The 19,539-nt window shown below is 39.6% G+C and overlaps 1 protein-coding gene across 1 annotated transcript; it reads right to left on the reverse strand.

Annotated features, from left to right (window-relative positions):
* Positions 1-13,344: 13,344 nt before the first annotated feature.
* LOC311106342 (signal peptidase complex catalytic subunit SEC11A) lies at positions 13,345-18,236 on the reverse strand. The gene is made up of 6 exons (XM_084188432.1): positions 18,042-18,236; positions 17,335-17,444; positions 16,988-17,137; positions 16,560-16,679; positions 14,040-14,097; positions 13,345-13,789 (listed from the first exon to the last, which is right to left on the reverse strand). The coding sequence occupies exons 1-6, from the start codon at positions 18,090-18,092 to the stop codon at positions 13,739-13,741; spliced, it is 540 nt and encodes a 179-aa protein (XP_084044558.1). The 5' UTR covers positions 18,093-18,236; the 3' UTR covers positions 13,345-13,738.
* Between the last annotated feature and the right edge of the window lie 1,303 nt (positions 18,237-19,539).

Below are 19,539 nucleotides of genomic sequence, written 5' to 3' on the forward strand. Positions count from 1 at the left end.
GTAATCAAGACCGAGAGTAACAAAATACATTCATACATTGTGAAGAGAACACAAGGACAATATCTACTATACTTAATTTAAAAACATCCTAATCTAATCAATCATCTAACCTCTATTTTACAGAGACCTCTTTTGACTGGATTGTAGGAATGCTTTTCAGACATTGGGTGCTGAGAATATGGCATTTATTTGTTAGGCACCTTTCTGGACATGTGAGGTCACCTAACGTAATGATAAAATAATGAAGTCAAACATCAGACAGTACAGAACAGGGTTGGGGTCAATTCCGTTTCTTTTCCAGTCAATTCAGGAATTACGCTGAAATTCCCATTCAAATGCTTTTCAATTAGAAAAATATGGAATTGGAATTTCGTTTACTTTCTGAATTGACTGGAATTTAAATAGAATTGACCCCAACCCTAGTACAGAGCTGTGGAGAGATAACCACCGAATACAGAGGCAAAACAATAGAACATCAGACATGAAGGAGGAGTCAGACAGGTGAGGACACGAAGACATCAGAGAGAACGCCATTGGGTTATTTAAAAGGAATCCTAAACAGGTGTGTTCTCAGCTTTGTTTTTGAGCGTGAACAGAAAGTCCGAAGTGGGTCTGAACTGAAGTGACGGCTGTGTGGTGGGAGTGAGCAGACCCTGGGTGCAGACCTTACTGAATGCTCAAGCACCCATAGTGTGAGATGGGGAAATGTGGCTATTGGCTACCATTTGTTCCTAACATCTACATGTATTAGATGTTGTGTACGGTAAATGTCCATAAAACTACTTAAACCCCACACTGTCAGTTTCCAGGAACCTGGATAGACTCCTTTTAAATCCCAAATATACAGTATATACATTGAGTCAGCCTTCATATGCACAGTTTAAGCCCTGTTTGTTTGTGAGTCATGTATGTGTTACCAAAGTTGAATGTATTACACGTCAACAGGCCACACACTAGTAAATGTTTCATTATTGACGTATAGAGTTTCAGTCAAGTAAGCTACACAGAACAAATAACAGCTTGGAAAAATTAGATACCCTGCCTACAGGAACTGTCATGACTGGCAGAACATATTGGTAAAAGTCATTGAAATATAGTTGGCTAATGTTATTAGTTCAGTTTATAATACAGTGGATTGTCTCAGGGCAATAAAGGTGAAATACATTACATTGCCATTATTGATTGAGAAGGCCAGAGATCATCCCTTCATGCAAAAAAGCCAGAGAATAAAAAATGGGTTGAATAATAACAGATTGAATACTGCCAGACTGGACGATACTGAGAGAAATGGTGAATGTGAGTACCATATAGATTTTTTTCAGTTAAAAGAAAATATTTAAACATTAAATCATGAATATACAGTATTTATGTAAGGCGCCCACATGTAGTGTTTATGTAAGTAAGTGTTGCTTGCTTCAACTTGATTTTTAGTACACACTTGTTATATTTGCTCGCATTAAAAGCAAGTTATTTTCTCTCACTCACGCTGTGAGTGCAATCTGTTGATTTCTCAGTCCTGCTATAGCCTGAGGAAAAGTGAAGCTTCTCTTCCCTGGCTGACTAAAGTAATGTGGTATAGGCCCCTATGGAATATCTGTCAATATCAGTGTTAAAGGGGGCAGAAACGGACAGAATTAATATCTATCCACTTGTACTGTTTTGTGCATTTTTAATAAACCCTGTTTCCACAACATAATGTGATTTCACTTCATATTCTATTCTCAAGGACATAATCAAAACATGTATTTATTAGTCAGAGCAATATGGTGATAATGTAATTGAATCTATTCTCAAGTACAGAATCCTTGTATTAAAAAAGAAAAAGTTATTTATTAGTCAGATCAATCTGGAGTGTTCTCTCTGTCTCTTCAATGAAAGCTTCAGGAGACAAACATGAGAATGAAGTCTATTAGTAGGCTACTCTTCCAGTCCACAGGCAGCAATGAGAGGATTTTAAGTGAAGAATGGGTCTTGTTCATACCTCTCTGTGTTATTAGATAACTTAATTGGTCTTCTGAAGTGTCTGTTGATATCATGCCTGTAATTTCACATTGTAGAGTGATTATTACGATGGTATGCTGCATTCCCCTTAGTTTTTGGTCTATGTGTGTAGGCTATGAAGGAACGATCCATTATTTTTGTCAGTAAAACTATAGGATTCCTTTCTTACAATTCCCTGGAGTATACAGGACATATACTCTGCAACCCTGATAAATTGTTCATACCTCAAGTATGAAAACCTTAACTTTTCCTTTTTGGAACCTTTTAACAATTTAATGTACGGTAAATGTCAAATAATTTGCAAATAATTGGTTTTATTGAATATAAATAATTTAATATCAACAATACAATGCAGCACATCTTCAAAAACGATAAATACACATGTACATTTGATTCACCCCTCATTTTGGATCCAGTGACATTGCAAATGGCATTTTGGTAAACTGTAAACTGAACAGACATGTTACAATCATTTTATAGCATAGAAGATTTGATTCCATATTGACCAAAACCTTTATAGACATAGACTGGATGACTTCTGCTTGGTTATAAGTAACATTATGATAGACTTCTGCATCACTTTCTGTTGTTTTGAATGTAGCTCTCTAATATCTTCATCAACAATCCAGTCTCCTATGGGATATTAAGAGAATGCCATTAAATAATGCCTTAGACATGTATTTTCTACGTCACAGTTAAATATCTTGTCAGACCAGTTGAGGCTCACCTGGTTAAGATAATGCCATTAAACAATGCATTTTTGACACAAGATAATCTCATTTTAAAATGTACAGATAAATCCACTATGGTCATATACAGGTCGGTGTTGTTGATAGCTCACCTGGTTTTTAGAGCCGTTCTCTGTGTCCTCTCTGAGTTGGGCTTGCAACGCAACCCTCAGCACATCTTGGAAGAGGTTTCCCATCCCGTTCTGTTCCGGACTCAAGGCGACCTCGAACGCATCCACAGCCTGCCCATCCGGAGACTGGAGCAGAGGGCTATCCATGACACTCTTCTTGCCCATAAAATGACCTTGGAGGTAAGATAAAATAATAGTTTGGTAAGTGTAATTTGATTCTCAAGTGAAATTAAATATTTCCTAACATGTTGAAAGTCTATATTTTGAAAGAGTAAATATAGCTTTCTTTGATAAGAGTTAGACTTAATCCATTGTTGTAAATAGGAATACAAATATATGTAATTGCCAGATTTTACTTTCACAATTGTATGCTGTGTTGTGGATGAGATTGAGAATAGCCTTCGCATGCCTTACCTGTCGCCCAAAGATTCCCTCTTTGATTAACTTTAATTTTCGCAACTTTATTTCCAAGTTCGGTTAAATCAAAACTTACTGAAGTGGTTACAGAAATGTAAGAAAAAAGCACAAGGTAGGTAAAAAAAACAAATTGGCAAACGTTGTTCATATAAAATCCGGACATCTCTACGGAGGAAATAGGCTTTCGAACTCTCCCCTGGACGCAAAATTTCCAAGTGGCAATAGAAGCGCAGTTATTCGTGACAGACTTCCAGACCCAATCCGATGCTGCATTTATACCATGCTGATCTGGGTGGGCCCTCTTGCGTGACACCGACACGAAGTCAGGGCATTTTATGCAGAGCAATTCACAAGCATGGTTGGTGACCAAACCCAAGCTGTCAGTCATTCTCACAGTTTAAATTGGCCACAACATAATGATTCATTCGTGCGTAATCTTTAAATCTATAAATAATATTTGCTGCATAAATTACGCGCGCTTTTACGCATGGCGATTAGATCGAACAATAGGTGGCTTAAGCATAGCCTATCAGTGTCAACAGTAATGTGGAAACACGTCAATATGTCAATTATTTCATAATTAATTAGTCCATAGTAAACTCAATTAAGGTCACTGCAGAGGGAATATTCCAATATGTTTAGTTTCAGAAGACTAGAATCTATAGATGAATAGGCCTATTATGGAGAACTCTGCAATGCAACTACTGAAGTGGTTGATCATATTACAGACGGCTATATGAGTCCTCTAATACAGGACTAGTAAAGGCCCAGTACACTACTTTTGTGAGAACATATCTTTTCTTCAAAAAAAAATAAAAATAAAAAAATCTGTTTTTGTTGTTGTCCGATTCTTCTGTTGGTGCTGCTGCAGCATCCTCAGCACCTCTACTAGTTAATGTATTATCAATAGAGAAATCAGTATTAGCCCCTTGAGATAAATGTATATTTTAGGATAAATTATTGGAGGTGTAAATTAGGTCCATTATCAGCTCTGCCCACAACAGATTCCTTCAGCTTTCCTGACGCCATGCATGGCAGGAAATTCAGGCCAACACATTGCATGCATCACAAATGGCACCCTATTCCCTACATCGTGCACTATTTTTGACCAGAGCACTATGGGCTATGTAGGAAATAGGGTTCCGTTTGTGATGCAAACATTATTTCCTGCCAAGACACCCCCAGGGCCTTAGTTCCACATGAGTAACCTGACATTTGGCTGTCAGTTGTGGCACACAGGCAGTCGTGGTCACTGGACTGTCGTTCTCAGTCCCACAGACCTCAGCCTCCGGTCTTAGGACAGGAGGGCTAGGATCCCAAATGGCACCCTATTCCCTATGTAGTGCACTACTTTTGACCAGGGCCCGTAGTGCTCTGATCAAAAGTAGTGCACTATGAAATCGGATACCCTTTGGGACGCAGAAGAGGACTTGCTGATTATCACCCCAGAATTAGAGCTGTTGAGACAGTGTCCTTTTTGTCACTTCAGGGTGCTAACTGGCTAACTGGGAAGTTAAGTTAGAGAACTAGGCCTACTGCTTGGTATTGTCCCCTGTCTAACCTTTGACATCCAAGACTCCAGTCACACCGTTCATTCATTTAGCCTGGGTGCTGTGAGTTTGCGTGACAGAAATTAGGATATTATGAATGGACTATCGAGACAACTAAGTGCATCGGTGAAGGAATTTGATGCAAGAGAGACAAAGTACGTTCAGACATTTGGGGCGGTTTCTCAGGGCACAGATTAAACCTAGTCCTGGAATAAAAGCATGGTCAATGTACAATCGCCATGAAATCAAATCAAATTGTATTTGTCACATGCGCCGAAATGCTTACTTACGAGCCATTTTCAATAACACAAGAGGAATTAAAATTGCTTGAAAGTTGCTTTTTAGTCCAGGACTAAACTTAATCTGTGACCGGGAAACTGCCTTCTTAATAAATTAATTACCTTGACAAGGACAATACTTGAAAGGTATATTGAGGTCTCTGATCGAGCTGGACTCGACTCGCATGGAAGCCATGAACTTGAAGGGCTCACGGATCATAGGTTATTTAATCTTAAAGTGCCTGAAGGATGTGTGAAGTACCTACAGACTGAGTCAATGCAGGTAATTCCCTAGAGACCTGGAAAGTGCTGGTGTCCCCCAAACATACCTGATTAACCCTTTGATGGGGATTAGCCTATGTTGGAGGGATTTCCAGTATTCTATATAAAGACATATAGGATTCACCATTAGATACATTAGAAACTGTATAAGCAAACCAGGGCCACATCTAGAATTGCAAGATGATTTAAAGAGACTGTGACCACCCACTGTTATTAGAATTTTAACCCATACCATCAGGGAAACTGTACAGGGTGCATTAAATGAAGACTGTCAGAGCAAAATCTGCCTTCAGATCTGTTAATAAATCATGTATAAAATATGGTTGCATTTATTGTATTATTGTATAACAATTCTAACGGTGTGGGAGGAATACTGTTTGGCTGCGTCTCAATAATATTTGGATGCTGTACAAGGTTTATTGAATAAGGCCCTGTGTCAGGGCTTTAACACTTGATTTGAAGAGGCAAATATTTATCCTTCATAAATCTTCATAGTAACTTTGTCTATCCTTAGATCTTCCTCCTCACCATGAGAGCATATACAGTACTGTACAGCGCCTTCAGAAAGTATTCACACCCCTTGACTTTTTCCATACTTTGTTGTGTTACAGCCTGAATTTAAAATGGATTAAATTGAGATTTTGTGTGATTGGCCTACACACAATACCCCATCATGTCAAAGTGGAATTATGTTTTTAGACATTTTTACAAATTAATTAAAAATTAAATACTGAAATGTCTTGAGTCAATAAGAATTCAACCCCTTTGTTATGGCAAGCCTAAATAAGTTCAGGAGTAAAACTTTGCTTAACAAGTCACATAATAAGTTGCATGGACTCACTCTGTGTGCAATAATAGTGTTAAACATGATTTTTGAATGACTACCTCATCTGTGTACCCCACATATATAATTATCTGTAAGGTCCCTCAGTCGAGCAGTGAATTTCAAACACAGATTCAACCACAAAGACCAGGGAGGTTTTCCAATGCCTCGCAAAGAGGGGCACCTATTGGTAGATGGGTAAAAATAACAAAAGCAGACATTGAATATCCCTTTGAGCATGGTGAAGTTATTAATTACACTTTGGATAGTGTATCAATACACCCAGTCACTACAAAGATACAGGCGTACTTCCTAACTCAGTTGCTGGAGAGGAGGGAAATCCCTCAGGGATTTCACCATGAGGCCAGTGGTGACTTTAAAACAGTTACAGAGTTTAATGTCTAATAGGAGAAAAATTAGGATGGATCAACAACATTGTAATTACTCCACAATACTAACCTAAATGACAGAGTGAAAGAACGCAGCCTGTACAGAATAAAAAAATATCCCAAAACATTCATCCTAAAGTAAAACAGCAAAAGATGTGGCAAAGAAATTAATTTGATGTCCTGAATACAAAGTGTTATGTTTTAAGGGCAAATTCAACACAACACTTCATAGAGTACCACTCTTCATATTTTCAAGCATGCTGGTGGCTGCATCATGTTATGGGTATGCTTGCCATCGGCAAGGACTAGGGACTTTTTTTAGGATAAAATTAAATGGAATAGAGCTAAGCACAGTCAAAATCCTAGAGGAAAACCTGGTTCAGTCTGCTTTCCAACAGACACTGGGAAACAAATTCACCTTTCAGCAGGACAATAACCTAAAACACAAGGCCATTGGAGTTGCTTACCAAGACGCCATTGAATGTTCCTGAGTGGCCTAATTACAGTTTTTACTTAAATCAGTTTGAAAATCTACAACCAACTTGACAGAGCTTGAAGAATTTTTTAAAGAATAAAGTGCAAATATTGTACAATCCAGGTGTGCAAAGCTCTTAGAGACTTACCCAGAAAGACTCACAGCTGTAATCGCTGCCAAAGGTGACTCTAACATATACAGTGCATTCGGAAAATATTGAGACCCCTTGACTTTTTCCAAATTTTGTTACATTAAAGCCTTATTCTAAAATGGATTGAATTACATTTTTTCCTGATCAATCTACACATAATACCCCATAATGATGAAGCGAAAACAGAATTTTAGAAATGTTAGCTAATTTATTAACAATAAAAAACAGAAATACCATATTTACATAAGTGTTCAGACCCTTTGCTATGAGACTCAAAATTGAGCTCAGGTGCATCCTGTTTCCATTGATCATCCTTGAGAACTTGATTGGAGTCCACCTGTGGTGAATTCAATTGATTGGACATGATTTGGAAAGGCACACACCTGTCTATATAAGGTTCCACAGTTGACAGTGCATGTCAGAGCAAAAGCCATGAGGTCAAAGGAATTGTCCGTAGAGCTCTGAGACAGGATTGTGTCGAGGCACAGATCTGGGGAAGGGTACCAAAACATTTCTGAAGCATTGAAGGTCCCCAAGAACACAGTGGTCTCCATCATTCTGGCTGTGTGTTTCGGGTTCCCCCAGCCACGACCCATCTTCAATGCTCTTACTGAGGGAAGGAGGTTGTTGGCCAAGATCTCGCGATACATGGCCCCATCTATCCTCCCCTCAATACGGTGCAGTCGTCCTGTCCCCTTTGCAGAAAAGCATCCCCAAAGAATGATGTTTCCACCTCCATGCTTCATGGTTGGGATGGTGTTCTTGGGGTTGTACTCATCCTTCTTCTTCCTCCAAACACGGCGAGTGGAGTTTAGACCAAAAAGCTCTATTTTTGTCTCATCAGACCACATGACCTTCTCCCATTCCTCCTCTGGATCATCCAGATGGTCACTGGCAAACTTCAGACGGGCCTGGACATGCGCTGGCTTGAGCAGGGGGACCTTGCGTGTGCTGCAGGATTTTAATCCATGACGGCGTAGTGTGTTACTAATGGTTTTCTTTGAGACTGTGGTCCCAGCTCTCTTCAGGTCATTGACCAGGTCCTGCCGTGTAGTTCTGGGCTGATCCCTCACCTTCCTCATGATCATTGATGCCCCACGAGGTGAGATCTTGCATGGAGCCCCAGACCGAGGGTGATTGACCGTCATCTTGAACTTCTTCCATTTTCTAATAATTGCGCCAACAGTTGTTGCCTTCTCACCAAGCTGCTTGCCTATTGTCCTGTAGCCCATCCCAGCCTTGTGCAGGTCTACAATTGTATCCCTGATGTCCTTACACAGCTCTCTGGTCTTGGCCATTGTGGAGAGGTTGGAGTCTGTTTGATTGAGTGTGTGGACAGGTGTCTTTTATACAGGTAACGAGTTCAAACAGGTGCAGTTAATACAGGTAATGAGTGGAGAACAGGAGGGCTTCTTAAAGAAAAACTAACAGGTCTGTGAGAGCCGGAATTCTTACTGGTTGGTAGGTGATCAAATACTTATGTCATGCAATAAAATGCAAATGAATTACTTAAAAATCATACAATGTGATTTTCTAGATTCCGTCTCTCACAGTTGAAGTGTACCTATGATAAAAATTACAGACCTCTACATGCTTTGTAAGTAGGAAAACCTGCAAAATCGGCAGTGTATCAAATACTTGTTCTCCCCACTGTATATACACACTACCGGTCAAAAGTTTTAGAACACCTACTCATTCAACGGTTTTCCTAGATTTTTTACTATGTTCTACATTGTAGAATAATAGTGAAGACATCAAAACTATGAAATAACACATTAAATCATGTAGTAACCACTCTTGGCATTCTCTCAACCAGCTTCACCTGGAATGCTTTTCCAATAGTCTTGAAGGAGTTCCCACATATGCTGAGCACTTGTTGGCTGCTTTTCCTTCACTCTGCGGTCCGATTCATCCCAAACCATCTCAATTTGGTTGAGGTCGGGGGATTGTGGAGGCCAGGTCATCGGATGCAGCACTCCATCACTCTCTTTCTTGGTAAAATAGCCATTACACAGCCTGGAGGTGTGTTGGGTCATTGTCTTGTTGAAAAACAAATGATAGTCCCACTAAGTTCAAACCAGATGGGATGGCATATCACTGCAGAATGCTGTGGTAGCCATGCTGGTTAAGTGTGCCTTGAATTCTAAATAAATCACAGACAGTGTCACCAGCAAAGCACCCCAACACCATAACACCTCCTCCTCCATGCTTTACGGTGGGAAATATACATGCAGAGATCATCCGTTCACCCCCACCGCATCTCACAAAGACAAGGCGGTTGGAACCAAAAATCTCCAATTTGGACTCCAGCCCAAAGGACACATTTCCACCGGTCTAATGTCCATTGCTCTTAATTCTTGGCCCAACAAGTCTCTTCTTCTGATTGGTGTCCTTTAGTAGTGGTTTCTTTGAAGCAATTTGACCATGAAGGCCTGATTCACACAGTCTCCTCTGAATAGTTGACGTTGAGATGTGTCTGTTACTTGAACTCTGTGAAGCATTTATTTGGGCTGCAATTTCTGAGGCTGGTAACTCTAATTAACTTATCCTCTGCAGCAGAGGTAACTCTGGGTCTTCCATTCCTGTGGCGGTCCTCATGAGTGCCAGTTTCATCATAGCGCTTGATGGTTTTTGCGACTGCACTTGAAGAAACTTTTAAAGTTCTTGAAATTTTCCGTATTGACTGACCTTCATGTCTTAAAGTAATGATGGACTGTCGTTTCTCTTTGCTTATTTTAGCTGTTCTTGCCATAATATGGACTTGGTCTTTTACCAAATAGGGCTATCTTCTGTATACCCCACTTCCTTGTCACAACACTACTGATTGGCTCAAAAGCATTAAGAAGGAAAGAAATACCACAAATTAACTTTTAACAAGGCACACCTGTTAATTGAAATGCATTCCAGGTGACTACCTCATGAAGCTGGTTGAGAGAATGCCAAAATTGTGCAAAGCTGTCATCAAAGCAAAGGTATTTGAAGAATCTCAAATAGAAAATATATTTTGATTTGTTTAACCCTTTTTTATTCCATATGCGTTATTTCACATTTTTGATGTCTTCACTATTACTCTACAATGTAGAAAATAGTAAAAATAAAGAAAAACCCTTGAATGAGTAGGTGTTCTAAAACTTTTGACCGGTAGTGTATATACAGTGGGGAAAAAAAGTATTTAGTCAGCCACCAATTGTGCAAGTTCTCCCACTTAAAAAGATGAGAGAGGCCTGTAATTTTCATCATAGGTACACGTCAACTATGACAGACAAAATTAGAAAAAAAAATCCAGAAAATCACATTGTAGGATTTTTAATGAATTTATTTGCAAATGATGGTGGAAAATAAGTATTTGGTCAATAACAAAAGTTTCTCAATACTTTGTTATATACCCTTTGTTGGCAATGACACAGGTCAAACGTTTTCTGTAAGTCTTCACAAGGTTTTCACACACTGTTGCTGGTTTTTTGGCCCATTCCTCCATGCAGATCTCCTCTAGAGCAGTGATGTTTTGGGGCTGTCGCTGGGCAACACGGACTTTCAACTCCCTCCAAAGATTTTCTATGGGGTTGAGATCTGGAGACTGGCTAGGCCACTCCAGGACCTTGAAATGCTTCTTACGAAGCCACTCCTTCGTTGCCCGGGCGGTGTGTTTGGAATCATTGTCATGCTGAAAGACCCAGCCACCTTTCATCTTCAATGCCCTTGCTGATGGAAGGAGGTTTTCACTCAAAATCTCACGATACATGGCCCCATTCATTCTTTCCTTTACATGGATCAGTCGTCCTGGTCCCTTTGCAGAAAAACAGCCCCAAAGCATGATGTTTCCACCCCCATGCTTCACAGTAGGTATGGTGTTCTTTGGATGCAACTCAGCATTCTTTGAGTTTTATTTTGGTTTCATCTGACCATATGACATTCTCCCAATCCTCTTCTGGATCATCCAAATGCACTCTAGCAAACTTCAGACGGGCCTGGACATGTACTGGCTTAAGCAGGGGGACACGTCTGGCACTGCAGGATTTGAGTCCCTGGCGGCGTAGTGTGTTACTGATGGTAGGCTTTGTTACTTTGGTCCCAGCTCTCTGTAGGTCATTCACTAGGTCCCCACGTGTGGTTCTGGGATTTTTGCTCACCGTTCTTGTGATCATTTTGACCCCACGGGGTAAGATGTTGCGTGGAGCCCCAGATCGAGGGAGATTATCAGTGGTCTTGTATGTCTTCCATTTCCTAATAATTGCTCCCACAGTTGATTTCTTAAAACCAAGCTGCTTACCTATTGCAGATTCAGTCTTCCCAGCCTGGTGCAGGTCTACAATTTTGTTTCTGGTGTCCTTTGACAGCTCTTTGGTCTTGGCCACAGTGGAGTTTGGAGTGTGACTGTTTGAGGTTGTGGACAGGTGTCTTTTATACTGATAACAAGTTCAAACAGGTGCCATTAATACAGGTAACGAGTGGAGGACAGATGAGCCTCTTAAAGAAGAAGTTACAGGTCTGTGAGAGCCAGAAATCTTGCTTGTTTGTAGGTGACCAAATACTTATTTTCCACCATAATTTGCAAATAAATTCATTAAAAATCCTACAATGTGATTTTCTGGATTTTTTTTTCTCAATTTGTCTGTCATAGTTGACGTGTACCTATGATGAAAATTACAGGCCTCTCTCATCTTTTTAAGTGGGAGAACTTGCACAATTGGTGGCTGACTAAATACTTTTTTTCCCCACTGTATAGTGAACCAAAATATAAATGCAACATGTAACAATTTCTAAGATTTTACAGTTACAGATCATATAAAGAAATCAGTCAATTGAAATAAATGAATTAGGCCCTAATCTATGGATTTCACAACTGGGAATACAGATATGGGTCTGTTGGTCACAGTTACCTTTAGAAAAAGGTAGGGACGTGGATCAGAAAACCAGTCAGTATCTGGTGGGATCACCATTTGCCTCATGCAGCGCGGCACATCTCCTTCGCATAGAGTTGATCAGGCTGTTGATTGTGGCCTGTGGAATGTTGTTCCACTCCTCTTCAATGGCTGTGCAAAGTTGCTGGATATTGGCGGGAATTGGAACACGCTGTCGTACACATCGATCCAGAGCATCCCAAACATGCTCAATGGGTGACATGTCTGGTGAGTATGCAGGCCATGGAAGAACTGGGAAATGATCAGCTTCCATGAATTGTGTACAGATCCTTGCTACATGGGGCCATGTATTATCATGCTGAAACATAAGGTGATGGCGGTGGATGAATTGCACGACAATGGGCCTCAGGATCTCATCACGGTATCTCTGTGCATTAAAATTGCCATCGATAAAATGCAATTGTGTTCATGTCCGTAGCTTATGCCTGCCCATACCAAAACCCCATTGCCACCATGGGGCACTCTGTTCACAACATTGACATCAGCTAACTGCTCGCCCACATGACGCCATACACGTGGTCTGCAGTTGTGAGGCCGGTTGGATGTACTGCCATATTCTCTAAAACAACGTTGGAGGCGGCTTATGGTAGAGAAATTAACATTACATTCTCTGGCAACAGCTCTGGTGGACATTCCTGCAGTCAGCATGCCAATTGCATGCTCTCTCAACACTTGAGACATCTGGCATTGTGTTGTGTGACACCTGCACATTTTAGAGTGGCCTTTTATTGTCCCCAGCAGAAGATGCACCTGTGTAATGATCATGCTGTTTAATCAGCTTCTTAATATGGATTATCTTGGCAAAGGAGAAAAGCTCACTAACAGGGATGTAAACAAATTTGTGCACAAAATGAGATAAATCATATTTTTGTGCGTATTAAACATTTCTTGGTAGATTTATTTTAGCTCATGAAACATTGGACCAACATTTTACATGTTGCGTTTATATTTTTGTTCAGTATATAAAACACGTACTTACCATGACTGAGATATGTGGTTTTCCCACCTAGCCATCTTAAGATGAATGCACTAACTGTAAATCAGTCTGGATAAGAGCGTATGCTAAATGACATATGTAAATGTTATATTTAGCCTGCATGTAAAATAATGGCATTTTGAAAATGCACAAATGTGTTTTAGTGAAGTTATGCTTGAATATAAGAAAACACTAGATGCATAAGTTACCAGAAAGCAGGAGAGGGTAACAGATGTCATATTTAATGTCACAAATATATCAGTTGTCATACAATACTTTAAGCAAAGCAAAACCTAATTAAGAGTGAAAACAAAATATGTAATTAACCATCTAAAATGTTGGATTCATGTTCTTAAAAAAAGAAAAAAAAGATTACAGCTCTTTATTCTACTTAACTTATATCTAATTTCCCTCACAAAAATAATGAATGCTTGTTTTTTTAATAATGTAAAGAACACTATCCACATTTCTACACACAATCCAAAACATATGGTACAGAAAATCAACGTAATTAGACATAATCAACATAATTATGTCTTGAAAGGCATGGTGGGGTGGGGATTTCCAATTCTTTCCAATTCTTCATCTGTGGCAGATAGTTAGGTAGTCTCTTCCTCACTCCCGATGGACCAGGACAAACAGACCCAGCAGGAAGAGAACAGCATACTGGGAAGGCAAAGAAGAACAGAATAATAGTATCTCTGATCCGGGGATCTAAAAACAACAGCTTTCCGTTTGCCAGTTCCCCTCCCACTGTTTAGATCCCAAAATATGACCCAGCAACTGGACTGGTTACTGCTCAGGCTCTCTAACCTTCAGGCTACCTGCATACCGCCCCTAATAAGGCTGAATTTAGTCAACAATTCATAAAACATAGTGATTTTGCTTCTAGTGATGACGATGTAAAATATCTTACCTTGAATTTGGGGTAGTCGTTCATCAGAATGGTAACGATTCCGATGTATGGCACAAACCTGGAGACAAAATTAACATTCAACATCAGATTACATGTTTATGACAATGTCATGATGCTGTTATTATGTACAGTTCAAGTAAATTGTTACCTAACATTACATCTTCAATAGTTAAATACAGTGGTGGAAAAAGTACTCAACTGTCATACTTGAGTAAAAGTAAAGATACCTTAATAGAAAATGACTTAAGTAAAAGTCACCCAGTAAAATACTACTTGAGTAAAAGTCTAAAAGTATTTGGTTTTAAATATATTTAAGTATCAAAAGTAAATGGAATTGCTAAAATATACTTAAGTATCAAAAGTCAAAGTATAAATCATTTCAAATTCCTTATATTAAGCAATCCAGACGGCACAATTTTCTATATATTATTTATTTACGGATAGCCAGGGGCACACTCCAACACTCAGACATAATTTACAAACGAAGCATTTGTGATTAGAGTGTGCCAGATCAGAGGCAGTAGGGATGACTTGCGTGAATTTGACAATTTTCCTGTCCAAATGTAACGAGTACTTTTGGGTGTCAGGGAAAATGTATGGAGTAAAAAGTACATTATTTTCTTTAGGAATGTAGTAAGTAAAAGTTAGCAAAAATATAAATAGTAAAGTACAGATACAACAACAACAAAAATGACTTAAGTAGTACTTTCAAGTATGTTTACTTAAGTACTTTACACAACTGGTTAAATACTTGAGCAGGGGTTAAAGCAAAAAAACGAATCCCATGACTGAAACTTGTCTGGGGCCAAGTTAACCTGCCCTTTCATGTAAGAAAGTCACGACCATCATGCTTTTAAGGAAAGAGGATCATTTTGTACATGTATTAGGCCTAAACTGCGAGTTTGACAAATTCCAGTCCCCTTCCTTAGGGGGTCCGGGGTCCTCCCTGGGATAATTTGTAAGTAGAAGACTGAGAAGCTCAGTTCTTGTGACTTTTTAAAGGGACATTCTACTTCAAAATGAATGAAAATAAAATTATGCTGAAACCATTTCAAATTAAATTTCCACCTCCAGAAATTTGCACAATAAAATATTGGTAAAATCATATTGGACCATGTATATAGCCTATGCATGGTCTATATTATCAGATGTGCTATAACCATTATCTCCTGTAGCCCAACTAATGCAGGATAGGGGTTATAAAATGTACATAGGCTGAAGCATTGAGTTTGTCCATCTGCATTTACCTCATTGGACACAACATCCTGATTGTTATTATTATTAATGATTATACTTTCATTATAAATATATATATATAAATTAATTATTATTCACTCAAAAAATTTGATATTTTTAGTTTCTATTACAAAGTATGTCATTGTCCCTTTTAGAGCTCTGTTGCATAGTGATTCAGAGTCTTTTCGGTGAGCCAGAACGTTTGGCTCCTTTCACCTAAAAGAGCTGCTCATTTGGCTCCCAAACGGCTCTTCATCATTAGTGCTTAGAAATTGACATAAAACCATGAAAAAATGGTCAAGCCTTAATTTAAAGCCTAAAATGTTGCCTACCATTATGTCAGATAGTGAAATTTGAGTTCAAATACATTTTTACCTGACCAAATTATTAGATGGCCTGCAAAAAAAAAGCCTAAATGTAACGCACTGAATAACTGAGCGTAGAGCAGAATGAGGCTCTCTCCTCACTGTATTGTTCCTGCACTGAGGAATTACCATCTTCAGAGAATATTTTTATCATTTATCTGCAGATAGTTGATGTCTGCTTAAAAAGCAACAGCATGCACATCAGGGAGCCAAATAAATGAAAAAAAACAGCCAAAAATAACAAAAAACAGCCACTCAAAAAAAGCTGTTCATTCGCAAACTACCCATCACTACTTTGCGCAGACACGCCTAAACCATGCTTTAAACTACTGTTGTAAATGCATTTGTAAAATGATGCCACTAATTGAAGGAGTAGAGAAATAAAGGTGGTAGCAATGGAAAATTGGGAAGCTCCTCTTTAAAAAAAAAACCTGCTTTCAAAATACATTTGACAAAACTGCTCTCGCAACTTGACTGCACCTCTAGTGTAGGGATGTGACAAATTGAACATTTTTCTTAAAGTTTAAACTCCCATTTTCCTCTGAACATCCGAGTGTCAGCAACAGTATGTCAGTTCAGTACACACAGCGTAACAGATAAAATAACATATTTGAGAATACATTTATTTGGGAAAATACAACTTCGTATTACATCTCCAAATCAGCCCTCCCATCTCCCAAGATTTTTATTGCGGATCTACACTGATCTCAAATCCGTCGCAGTGACGGAGAACTTTAACCCCTGCTTGAGCCCTTCCACTACTACAGGCTAGATGAGTGCAGACTCAAGTTCAGTTTCATTTTGCACTAAATAATATCTCAAGGGAAATGGTATCATATAGGTCCAGTGAAGTATTAGACTGAAGTCATACAGCAGACTAAGCCTAGTATCATTTTGGTGGAATGAGATAAATGCTCACCCTCTGGCTCTTCCCACCACATCTTTCTTCTCCAGCCAGTGCTGTCCCGGCTTGTACAGCCCTCTGTCATCTACAGAGTTGTTGTCACCTTTGGTCAGGAACTTGATTTCACCATTTTCCCTGGAGATAAACAACATTTAGTAAATAAACAAGAACATTTAGATTTAGTTTGGAAGTCATACATGGATTTCTTGGCCCCAGAGCAGCTTATGAAATTGCTCTGACAATATCACATTTATTCAGATGTATTAAAAAACATACACGAGGTAAGAAATAATATTGAATATTTAAAGCCTAGTTTGAGTGTTATGTAGCAATACAAACTTTTTTTGGGGAAGTAGGCCTTCTCAAACTTGTAACCAACATTGAGAACCATCCCGAGAGAGAACTAGCGCGTTTCAATAACTACAGAAACATCATAGACCAACTTTTCATGAATCTTTAGTACTCTGTGTACTATGGGGATCTCTCTGCCCTCTATCCTGAAGACCACGATCTCTCCGACTCTGATGGGGTCCTCGACCCGGTTTGTCAGGAACAGAAGGTCTCCTCGATGGAAAGCAGGCTCCATACTCCCACTGAAACCAAGGACATGTTACAGTCAAGGATAGACAGGTTACTGAAAATTAGCAGATGCGCTTCAGACAATCAGTAGGTTTGTGGGTGCTACACATTGGTGGTGAAAGTGGTGAATTTCCCCTTACTATGTAAAGCGCTTTGAGTGTCTGGAAAAGCACTCCATCTATATAAGCTATAGACAACACCAATGCTTTACCTGAGGACAACAACAATAGGGCTCTCGCTGCCTGTCACAACCATCAGTCCTTTCCAGATCATCAGGGCTGAGGACACTATCATACCAAAATTCAGCACCTGGTAGTAGAGCTGAAAACAAATAAGACAGGTTGTCAGGTTGAGACAAAGATGAGCTAGTGTTTGATTATAATAACTAGATCTACCAACAGCTGGTCCTGGGGACTCACAGGGTGTGCAGGCTTTTGTCCTAGCCTATGTTTGTCCCAGCCCAGTACTAATATACATGTTTCAGCTAATAAAGGGCTTGATGATCAGTAGAATCTAGTAGAAGCTAGTAACTTAGGCTGGAATAAAAGTCTGCACACTTTGTGGGTCCTCAGTACCAGGTTTGAAGAACACTGACGTAACACCATATTTAGACAGAGAGGAAACTGTACTGGCTAAAGCTACATTGATTTAGCAAGGTTGCTAGCTAGCTAGTTATTTTGACAACCCAGTTTATCATCCATGTTCAATAGGCGATGTAACGTATTTAGCTAGCAGGGTAATTCTATTTGTACATAAGACCACACGGACAGCTGGGTAGCTAGCTAGCACTTTACATTTTAAGCAACGTGTTACTAACCAGCCGACTAATGTTGCTAGCATAACTAGATAGCTAGCTAACGAGCCTTGGAAGAATCCGTCACATTCACACAACATCAAAAACAATGTTATCGTACATACCTGGCGCTTATTCATCCGCCGCACATCGTCAAGGAAATCTAAAGACAACATCGTCCCGGTATTGAGTTTATAAAATCACCTAAATTAAATCAATACCAATGATCGATACATAAAAAGCGAACATATGGATGCACGTCCGAGAAACTTGCATCCAAATCTTCCGGGTACACTCAGCCGGAAGTCCCGCCCACATTCAAAATATTTTGTTGAGGTGTCGCTTCTCAATTCGGGGGCTGGCAGACAGAAGGTTTGGATATACAAATGTTAAGAGCTTTTATTCAGTTATGCAATGAATGTATGACAACTCTAAAAGCATAAAAAACAATGAGGTCTGAAATATAACAAAACAAGAAGGAACTATTTACAGGCTGGCACACGTTATTATAACATTCACCAGAGCGACAATCACCAGGAACAAACCTTGTTAGGAACCAGGAAGCCTGTTCACCTTACAGAAATATATAATACTGTAATGCCAGTTTTAAAGTCATATGTGCTTACATTTTACATATGTGTGGTACCAGGAATCAAATCCAGTACCCTGGTGTTACAAGTGCCATCCTCTACCAACTGTGATACAAAACCATATGACTGTACTATCTTTGATATGTGTACTGTAGCGAATTCGGGGGGTAGCAACCAATGGTGTATATAAACACTGGATTGCGGATTGCTATGTATTGGCCAATGAGAGGCTTTGAAGCCACCAGTTGGACATATTGTAAGAGACAATTAAATCCACCAGCACAGAGAGAAAACTCTTTGCTAGTGACCTAAAGAGAGAAACCCCTTCTCTAGTGACCTACAGAGAGAAAACCCTTCTCCAGTGACCTACAGAGAGAAAACGCTTTTCCAGTGACCTGCTGACACTGACAGGTCCCATCATCCCTCACTGACTGAGCAGGGTTTCTGTCACAGGGCAAAGGGAGTGAGGCAGGGCAGTAGAGGAAGGCCAAGGGTAGGAGGAACAGCCAGAAACATTGCACCGCTCATAGCTATACTGAACAAAAATATAAACGCAACATGTGAAATTTCAACGATTTTACTGAGTTACAGTTCATATAAGGAAATCAGTCAATTGAAATAAATTCATTAGGCAAAAATCTATGGATTTCACATGACTGGGCATAGGCCCACCCACTGAGAAGCCAGGCCCAGACAATCAGAATGAGTTTTTCCCCATAAGAGGGCTTTATTACAGACATAAATATTCCTCAGTTTCATCAGCTGTCTGCGTGGTTGGTCTCAGACGATCCCGCAGGTGAAGAAGCCAGATGTGGAGGTCCTGGGCTGGCATGGTTACACGTGGTCTGTCAAATTCTCTAAAACAACGTTGGCGGCAGCATATGAGAAATTAACATTCAATTCTCTGGCAAAAGCTCTGGTGGACATTCCTGCAGTCAGCATACCAATTGCATGCTCCCTCAAAATTGAGACATCTGTGGCATTGTGTTGTGTGACAAAACTGCACATTTTGGCCTTTTATTGTCCCCAGCAC

Source organism: Coregonus lavaretus, assembly GCF_964263955.1.
Source record: "Coregonus lavaretus genome assembly, contig: HAP1_SCAFFOLD_275, whole genome shotgun sequence".
NCBI classification, from domain to species: Eukaryota; Metazoa; Chordata; class Actinopteri; order Salmoniformes; family Salmonidae; genus Coregonus; species Coregonus lavaretus.